This window comes from Orycteropus afer, unplaced genomic scaffold (genome assembly GCF_000298275.1).
Source record: "Orycteropus afer afer isolate SDZICR_OR568_19922 unplaced genomic scaffold, OryAfe1.0 scaffold00376, whole genome shotgun sequence".
In the NCBI taxonomy this organism is placed as follows: Eukaryota; Metazoa; Chordata; class Mammalia; order Tubulidentata; family Orycteropodidae; genus Orycteropus; species Orycteropus afer.
In genome coordinates, this window is record NW_006921963.1 from 2219482 (window position 1) to 2229539 (window position 10058).

Consider the following 10058-nt stretch of genomic DNA (forward strand, 5'->3'; position numbering starts at 1 on the left):
GCTGATGGATGGAGAAGTGTATGGGGCGGGGGACCAAAATATAATGGAGTTAAGGGGGAGAGGACCTCAGCACAAGTTTCCTAATGCCTGGCTTTTTAGCAGCTTCTAATTGGTTGTATGTCCTTTAACAAGGTATCTTCCCTCTGTTGAGACACCTAGATTTCCACCTCTGTAAAAGGAAGAGTTGGCCTGGCCTACAAGTAAGGAGTAATTAACCCTTAAATGAGGGTTCACTACATGAACAGACCCTTCTCTAAGGACTTCACACATGTTCTCATTCAAACCCTATGTGTCAAAACTTAACATTTTCATTTAAGAAGGAAACTGAAGTTCAGAAAGTAATTTCTCCAAGGTTACAGCCACAGAGACTAGCAGAGCCAGGACAGGAACCTTAGTCTAGCTGATGTCAAAGCTTCTTACTCTTAACCACTATGCTACACATTACTACAACAAAAGGCAGTATAGCGTAATGGATAAGAATATAAACTCTAGTGCTATATGACGTAAGTTCAAATCCCACCTCTGCTGATTGCTTCGCATCTCAGAATTGCTTGGTTTTGCTTTCCCTCGCTATTTTCACCCCTAAGATGGGATAAAAGTACCTTCCCCCAGAGGACTGGGGAAGAATAAGGAAGGTAGTAAGTGTAAGCAATGGAAAGGTTTATTTTTTGGCAACATGTGTTCCCAGAGTCTGCGACTTAGCCACAAAGCAAGTGCTACATGCAAAGGCTTCACCCATCTTATGTCTTCAGCCCTCACCACAACCATAAGCGGTAGGAATTTCTATCATACCCATTTCACCCACAAGGAAACTGGCGGTTGCTAAGATCTCTTCTTCCTACCCCCAAACTCAACGATTCTAAAACTAACAGACCACAACGACCTTCTTTATTTACTGGTTTACTTGTGCTTTCCGTCACCTTCTCTGATCAAATGGTCAGGGTCGAATCCTCGGCACATAGTTGACTCTCAATAAACAAGCCTGAATAAATGAACGAAGAATTCCGGGCGCTAGTTCAGATGCGAGCAAGGAAGCCGGGCAGGCTCGGGGTACCCTCCACCCCGTTCAACAGGGCGGGCCACTCGGCCCCGAGCCACATTGTCCAGTGGGTGTCGCCTCCCTCTCGGGTGGGCAGGCCAGGCCCCCTTCTCACGCCCCCCTACGTAGCCATCGCTGCTACCCGAAAATCCAGTGGGCCAACCGACTGTCTGTGGACCGGTGATCCTGGAGGAGGTCGGCCCGACCCTGGCGAGGCAAGGCGGCTGGACCCTGAGTCACCGCCGATCGTCTCGACAGCCGCCTCACTCCTCAACGGCTGGGCCGCGGGGTGGGGGTCTTCGGCTGCCTGTGCTCTGTGGGGCAAGCTGCTGGTCATTCTCACCTGGGTCCCGAGAGGACCCCGGCCCCTGAGCATCGCACGACCCGGGCCTTCTCGGCCTACTCAGGAGCCCAGGCCAGGCCTACCTCGTTAAGTGCAGCCGGATTCACGCCCGAATGTGGGCGCAGCCAACTTGGGACTCACCTCTCCACCGGGGCCGCGCGCGGGCGAGGGCAACGGCCCAGGTACCCACGGGCTGCAGAGGCGGCGGTAGCCCGGCTCTCTCTCAGGCAGCGGCCATGTTGCTGGCGGAAAAACTCCAGCGGACACGTGGGGGGAGCTGGGCGGACTCCGCGCTTCCTCTTACCCACAATGCCCCGCCCCGACGCGCGCAAGACCCGCCCCCTCCGCCCTTTCATTCATACGGGCCACGAGCTGGGCCTGGCGGCAGGTGGCGCTGACGGGTGCGCAAAATGAAGCCGGATAAAAACAAGAGAGATTAAAAAAAAAACGCATCTTGGCAGCGGTGGGATTCGAACCCACGCCCCCGAAGAGACTGGAGCCTTAATCCAGCGCCTTAGACCGCTCGGCCACGCTACCTAGACAGAGAGCAGCGTATCCAGAGTAGTACTTAATACATTTGAAAGTGTTTATTGTTCCTAAAATTGTAATGCCTTTTTTATTTTTTCTTTTATGGTTTATGTATTCTGTTTTGTTCATTTTGAAATTATAGTACATTTTTCTTAGCATGTTTTCATCTAATATCTGCTTTCTGTAACCCCAATAGAAAGATTCAGAACATACCATGTCTTTTTTAAAAAAATGTTTGCTACAGTTTTTAGACTCAGATTCGTTTCAAATAGGTTTAGGGCGGAAAACAGATTAAGGATCAGCATTCTGCGTTACCTTACACGGAATTTAGGTGTAACCCACACAACTGGGTAACAGGCCTTGGGGAGGAAAGGCTGCGCCTGTCAATAACCTACCTCAGAGGTTCTAATGCGCGAACCTGGGGACCTGGTCTAGGCAGTTCTCCCCGAAAAATCTTGTGTTTGAATTTTTAGTTACATAAATAATACATTAATTATTGCAAAATATTAAAATTTTGCATATTAGGTTTAAATGACCTTTGACCCCATCCTAACCTCTACGCTGGGACAATTATCATCAGTTTAGTATATATATATATATCCTTCCAGATGGCTTTCTGTTAATTTATGTAGATGTCTGTGCATACATTCATGTGGAGATATATATACACACACATTCATATGGAGATTATATATATGGTTATGTATATATCCTTAGAAAACAGTTTCGCTTTTATTGTGTATGGGATTTTACTTAGTTTCATACTATTCGTATTGATATTGAATTGGCTTTTTTTTCACACGACTATACATTTTTTAATATCTACCCAATGTTCACGCATATATTTACAAATACAGAAAGGATTAAAAAAATTATCACTCATATTTCCCATCACCTGGAATTAAAGTAAATACTGTTAATATTGTGGCATTTTTTGTTTCCAGTTCTTTTCCATGTATATACTTTTAGTAAAACGTGACTCATATGACCATGCTGTCAAAAATTCATTCAAAAATATATTAGACCATTACAAATAAAAATAAAACTCCCTTTGACTTCCACTTCCTCTCAACTTCCTCGCTGCCCCCAGCTCTGTTATGATTAATTTGAATGTATTCTTTCAGACTGCTATATAATACCAAAAAAATAAACTCACTGCCATCTAGTCAATTCTGACTGATAGCAACCCCCATTGGGTTTCCAAGGCTGAAAATCTTTGAGGAAGTAGGTTGCCCCATCTTCCTCCTACAGATCAGCTGGTGAATTTGAACCACCAACTCTCTAGTTACAGACAAACATTTAACCCCCTTGGCCACCAGCGCTCCTTTATGTACATATTCATATACACATACACATATACACATATACAAGGAGTTCTGGTGCTGTAGTGTGTAAGGCATTTGGCTGCTAACCAGAAGGATGGCAAAGAAGATGAGGGAATCTACTTTTGTAAAGATTTACAGCCTTGGAGACCAGAGACCCAATGGGGGTTGTTATGAGTCGGAATCCACGCAATGGCAGTGGGTTTTTATACACATCAAATCAAAAAAGCCAAACTCACTGCCATTGTGTGGATTCCGACTCAGAGCAACCCCCATTGGGTTTCCAAGGCTGAAAATCTTTAAGAAAGTAGGTTGCCCCATCTTCCTTCCACAGAGCAGCTAGTGAGTTTGAACCACTAGCCTTCTAATTAGCAGCCAAATGGCTTATCCACTGTATCACCAGAGCTCTTTTTTATTTACTTTAACTTACTTACTTACTTCTACTTACTTACTTACACACACACACACACACACCACACTAGGACCTCTGGTGGCATAGTGCCTAAGGCACTTGGCTGCTACCCAGAAAACTGGTGGTTCAAACCCACCAGCCACTCCTTGAAAGGAAAATTGGGCAATCTACTTCCCTAGTGATACCATCTCAGAAATGCATGGAAGGGTCACTATAAGTTGAATTGACTCACGACAGTAAATTTGGTTTTTCATATATGTAATATCCATGGACAATACATAGTGTGGTTTTCTGTATGTTTCCATTTACATAAATGGCACTGCATTGCACCAATATCTTTCTGGAACTTGCTTTTCTCCAACATTATGTTTTGGAAGTCTATTATGAATTATATAGATTTAATTCATTCCAAGCTGTGAATACATATATTTAAATTGTTTTTGAATTTTTGCATTACATACAATACAAGTTTATTGGTACAGTGCATCTTGTACATGCAGGGGGATAATGGTACCAGAAATGGAGTTGCTGGATCATGTGTATATTTTCTATTTTATTAGATATTGCAAATGATATGACCTTTGATGACTTTTTCCATTTCCCCTCAGGTTATCCTGACTTATCCTGAGTCATTTGGTAAGTTTCCTGGAAAGCAAACCATTGACTTGATTTTTCACATTTATTGGCATACAAAGTCTAAAATTTCTCCTATATCTGAGTTTTGTCCCCTTGATCATTCTCTACTGTTTAACATTCCCTTTATCATGGCCATCTCTTTCCTCCCCCATTAGTTCAGCTTGCTCCTTCTTTCTCCAGCCTTGGTGGCAGACTTATGTGTAGCAGGAAAAGTAGACTGGGCACAGTTGTGGCAGTTTTGAATTTGGGCTCTCTTTGCCAGAGCCTGGGTTCAAACCGAGATCTATGTGACTTTAAAGCCCTGTACATCTTCCAGAATCTGCTCCTGGGTCTGCAGAAATCAGAATCCTTCCTTGACAGTGAAAGTATGTGCCTCCTGCCACTTTCAACCCCCACTGCAATGCTGATGTATGAATCCTGCCATTGGCAGACAAAAAACAAACAAAACTCATTGCAGTGGATTCTGAGTCACAGTAACCTTACAGGAAAGGGTGGAACCCTATAGGGTTTCCAAGGCTGTAACTAATCTTTAGAAAACAGAATGCCAGGTCTTTATTCCTGTGGAGTGGCTGGGTGGGTTTGAACCACCACCCATTTTGTTAGCATTGACATTATTGCTCAAGGTGGGCAAGTTCATTCATTCATTTATCCCATATGTGTTGAAGTCCTATTGTTTGAAGTGTATTCTAGCTCTAGGGATACGGTAGAAAACAAAGAAAGCTCCTGCCTCGTGGAGATTACCTTCTAGCAGAGAAGCAGAGGACACTCCAGTGAACTACACAAGATAAGCCACATTGTCGTAAATGCTATGAAGGAAACAAACCAACCAAAAAGCGTTATGATGAGGGAGTCAGTGAGCGGGGTGGGAACTGCTTTTGAAGAGTTGTCATGGAAATTCTCTCTGAGGAGGTGGCAGTCAAGAGAGACCTGAATTTTGGGAAGGTACCAGTCTTGGGAAGAGCAGAGAGAAAAGTATTCCAGGCTGGGAACAGTGAGGGTGAGTTCTTCAACCCCTCCAAGAGGTGTAAATGGATTAAATATTGTGGTGCAGTGTATGACTTGGTATGGCTTTTCTAGTCATAGTCTTCGTAACTCCCACTGGATTGCTGGGTGGGACCATGCAAATAAAGTGTGTAGAACTCTGATGTTGGGATTGGTTGGTTTTGTCACTCTGCCAGGGTTAACATGAGCCTTCCTAGAGGCAGAAGGGAGCTCTGGTAGCGTAGTGCCTGAGGCACTTGACTGCTAATCAGAAGGCAGGCGGTTCAAACCCACCAGCCACTCCTCGGAAGGAAGATGGGGCAATCTACTTCCCTAGCGATACTGCCTTGGAAAACCAAGGAGGGGTCACTATGAGTCAGGTCTGACTTAATGACACATAACAACAACAACAGAGGCAGAAAGGGGGGCTCTCGCTGCCATTAAGAGAGAAGAGCAGGAGTTGGAGTGTCACATGTCCTTGGACCCGAGATCCCTGTGCTGGACTTCCTTGAAAGAGACACCCAGCAGAGATGCCTGGCTGGGGGACGGTGGCAGAGGAACCAAGAGGCAGGAGACAGAGCAGAGGGCTTTCTGGCTCACAGAACAATAAGCTTGCATGTGGAGTGGGTGCACCTAGGTGCACCTATTGGCAGAGCTAAAAATAGCTTTGTAACACTTGCCCAAGCAGGGCAGAGGCCAGGCCAAGAGGCGAAGGGCCAGAGAGGAGGCCTTGATCAAAGAATTGTATCTCGAGAGCATTCCTGAACCTGAATTGTAACTTGTTACTTCCCCAATAACCCCCATAATCATGAGTATTGTGAGTTCCACCTGTAGCCATTGCAAGGAGTTACTGAACCTAGCAGAGAAGTGGTGACTGCTGTGGGAGGGACAGCGGGGACCAGAGTTGGTAAACAGGCTGGAGGGTGACGGCTGTCTGGCCTCAGGAATATAAGCCTTGGGCTGCTGCTGGTGGTTTCTGCCTCCCCCTTGGGAGACTGGAAGAGGTCAGAAGGGACCAACCCCATGCCATTTTAGCAAATAGAAATGGATTAATACTCCAGTCAAAAGGCAAAATAGGCAGGTTTAAAAACAAACAAACAAACAAACATCATCCCACTATATGCTGTCTCTAAGAGACGCACATTTCAAATTCAAAGGCTCAGAAAAGTTCAAAGGATGGAAAAAAAGATATATAATCAAACTGTAACCAAAACAGCTATAGTGGCTACAATAATATCAGACAAAACAGACTTTAACACAAAATTGTTACTAGAGACAAAGAAGGACATTTTGTAACGTGTTCCATATGAAAGCCTTGGCAACTTACATCTGAAAAATCAGCCAGTAAGATCAGCACGGTTTACCCAACACGCCCGGGCTTACTGCAAGTTGGACTGGACAGTGTTTTGGTTCCCTAGTGCTGCTCTAACACCATGAGTGAAGATGGCTTGAACAAACAGAAGTTTTATTCTCTTACAGTTTAAGAGGATAGAAGTCCAAGTTCGAAGTGCCAGCTCTAGGGGCTGCATAAAAGCTCCTTCACCTTGGGCTTCAGGTCTGCCTCCTGCTCCCAGCTCACTGGAGCTGGAGGCTTCTCTTAACTCAGGCAGCTGCTGGCTGCTGAGGCTGACAAACCCCAAGTCGATAAACAAAATGGCACAGTTCAAAGATTACCCAACGACACAGCAGGCCACTAGCTCAAGTCCAGAGACAGTTCCGAGATCGGCAGGAAACATGGCAGGTTGCTGAATGAAGACTTGGATACCTGTAGGGTCCAACGTGCCAAAACGCTGCACAGTACCCCCCCCCCTTTTTTCTATTGTGATTTGGGTGGAAATTTACAGAGCAAATTCACTTTCCATACAGTTCACATTCACTTTGTCTTATGACATTGACCACAATTCACCACAATGCAACAGCTCCCCTCCCACTTCCTCCTGACAGTCACCTCTTCCCTGTGTCCATCCCTCCATGCCCCCTGAGCTGTCTTCCTGTGCAGAAACAGCCCTTCTTTCTCCCATTATCATTCTCTCCAAGGAGTGTATCTACCTCAGGTAAATGTTCAACTCATATGCCTGTCTTTCATTTGGCTGGAAGCCACAGTTGTGGGTTCAATTCCATACCTGAAGGGCAGCTAGGGGCTCTATCAGGCCAGCAAACCTGGTCCCCACCCTCTTTTTTTCCCCAAATGATTTTTTCCCCCCACATTTTTCTCCCTCTCCATCCAGGATCTCCTACATAGATCCCCCTCCAAGTGGTTGACAGTGGTAGCCGGGCACCATCTAGTTCTTCTGATCTCATAGTCATATAGGCTGTGTGGATTGCATGGAGTACCAGTTGCTAGGACTAATTATTTCCATAAATCTTTGGTTTTCTTCATTCTTCTTTGCTCTGGACAAGGAGAGACCCATCGGTGCATCTAGATGGCTTTTAAGGAGGTGGAACAACGTTTTGTGTAGTGTGTTATGCCAATTGAGCTTGATGTCCCTGTGACTATGCAGAGTACCTTTCTCAATGCTGCTGCTTATATACTGGAAGGAGACCAAATCAAGTAAGACAGCTACTCAGCTGCTCCACAAGATTCCATCATGGAGTTGATTAGCAGTCTCATCATGGGGAATAACTACATCCAGCTGCCCAGCCCCTCAAAACCAGGCCCAGCCAAGTTGACATACAACCTTAACTACCACTGACACTGGTAGCATAGTGCCATAGTGATTTGACTGCATATCAGAAGGCTGGTGGTTCACACCCACCAGCCACTCCTCGGAAGGAAGATGGGGCAATCTACTAGTGATACTGCCTCGGAAACCCAAGGAGGGCTCGCTATGAGTCAGGTCCAACTCAACGGCACCTAACACACAGACACTAATTGGTTAAATTAATTGTTGTTAGGTGCTGTTGAGTTGGCTCCAACTCTCAGCAACCCTGTGTCCAACAGAATGAAACCCTGCCTGGTCCTGTGCCAGCCTCACAATCCCTGCCCATCATTGCAGCCACAGCGTCAATCCAGGTTAAATTAGTAAGAAAAACCCAAAACAAATCCATTGGTTTCGAATCAATTCTGACTCATAACAACTCTATAGGACAGTGTAGAGTCCCATTGGGTTTCTAAAGCTGTAAATCTTTACCACAGTGTTTTGTGTTGATTTGTATTCGAATTTTCAGGGCCATGATCCAAGCTTCTTGTTAATACCCAGTTGGCCACTGCTCGAATAATTTCTTTTAGAAGGATTAGCACAAGGCTGGTCCCTATGAGGCAGAGGTTAAAGACGTCCCACTGTCCAACTTTCCCAAACTGCCTGGGATCATAGAGGGAGAAACACGCTGGAGGGGCCTCTCTATCCAATATGGAAACTCCCCCTTAACTCTCCTTTCAGAATGATTACCTCACTCGCAGAATGTCATCTCTTTCTGCCAGAGTGGCTGGTAGGCTTGAACTGCTGACCTTTTGGTTAGCAGCCAAGCACTTTAACTACTACCCCACCAAGGATTCTCAGTAAGAAAGCTGTTGTTGTTATATGCCATCGAGTCAGACCCAACTCATAGCAACCCCTCCTTGGGTTTCTGAGGCAGTATCGCTACAGAAGTAGGTTGCCTCATCTTCCTTTCAAGGAGTGGCTGGTGGGTTTGAACCGCCAGTCTTTTGGTTAGCAGTCAAGTGCCTTAGGCACTATGCTACCAGAGAAGCTTGACTACATGACCCCATGCAATGAGTCTAGTCAGTACTTAGCCCAAGACACTGGGGGAATTAGGCAGCACTTCCAAGTAATCCAAGGCCGGTGGCTTTGGACGTTTCTAGAAAGTCATATAAATCACACTTTGTAAACAGAATTCAGGTTTTGTGTTGATTTGTATTAGAATTTTCAGGGCCATGATCCAAGCTTCTTGTTAATACCCAGTTGGCCACTGCTCGAATAAGTTATTTTAGAAGGATTAGCACAAGGCTGGTCCCTATGAGGCAGAGGTTAAAGACGTCCCACTGTCCAACTTTCCCAAACTGCTGTTACCACCCCATCATCTCTAATGTCAACTCCTCCTCCTTCCCCTCAGTATCTTCCTCCGGTCTTAGGGTTCTCTGATTCACCACAGCATCTCACAGAACTCACAAACTGCCAAGGAAACGGGTCATGTGGTGGTGGGGACAGGAAGGCTGGCCGGTCCCAAGTCCATGGGAAGGTCTGGAAGATTCTTCACACTTGCGTGGTTTCAAGGGCTGGTGAACTCAAATAGGTGGGTCAGACGACCAGCTGCTGTCTCAAGTCCCGGGGTTAGATGATGACAAACCAAATACAGGACCAGGGCAGGACAGAGGGAATTTGGCCCAACATTCGCATACATACCCTCAAGGAAACTAAGGGTGGTGCCTTGAGTCACACCCTCCAGCCAGCCAGGACTCAAGGTACAAAACCAGAAACCAAACCAACTGCCATGGAGTCAATTCTGACTCATAGTGACCCCTACTGGGCTTCTGAGGCAGTAAATCTTTACAGAAGTAGATTGCCACTGTCTACAGTGGAGTGGTTAGTGGGTTTGAACGGCCAACCTTCTGGTTAACAGTGTAACAGATACCTTAGGCATTGTGTCACCAGAGCTCCTTAACACATCACAAAATAACTTAGAGTACATGCCAGAATAGAGGACTGCCTGTGTTGTTGTTGTTGTTATGTGCCGTCTAGTCGGACCCGACTCATAGGGACCTCTCCTTGGGTTTCCGAGGCAGTATCACTACAGAAGTAGATTGCTCCATCTTCCTTCCGAGGAGTGGCTGGTGGGTTTGAACCGCCAGCCTTCTGG

The 10058-nt window shown here is 45.9% G+C and overlaps 1 protein-coding gene and 1 non-coding gene across 2 annotated transcripts in view; both read right to left on the reverse strand.

Annotated features, from left to right (window-relative positions):
• Nucleotides 1-1837: 1837 nt before the first annotated feature.
• TRNAL-AAG lies at nt 1838-1919 on the reverse strand. Its single transcript has one exon. It is a non-coding gene; the product is annotated as a tRNA-Leu (tRNA).
• EEF2K (eukaryotic elongation factor 2 kinase) overlaps nt 1884-10058 on the reverse strand; it is a 157604-nt gene continuing 149429 nt past the window's right edge. The window contains exon 17 of the mRNA XM_007953195.1: nt 1884-1918. Within this exon, the coding sequence (XP_007951386.1) occupies nt 1884-1918 (35 nt within the window). The remainder of the gene's footprint in view (nt 1919-10058) is intronic.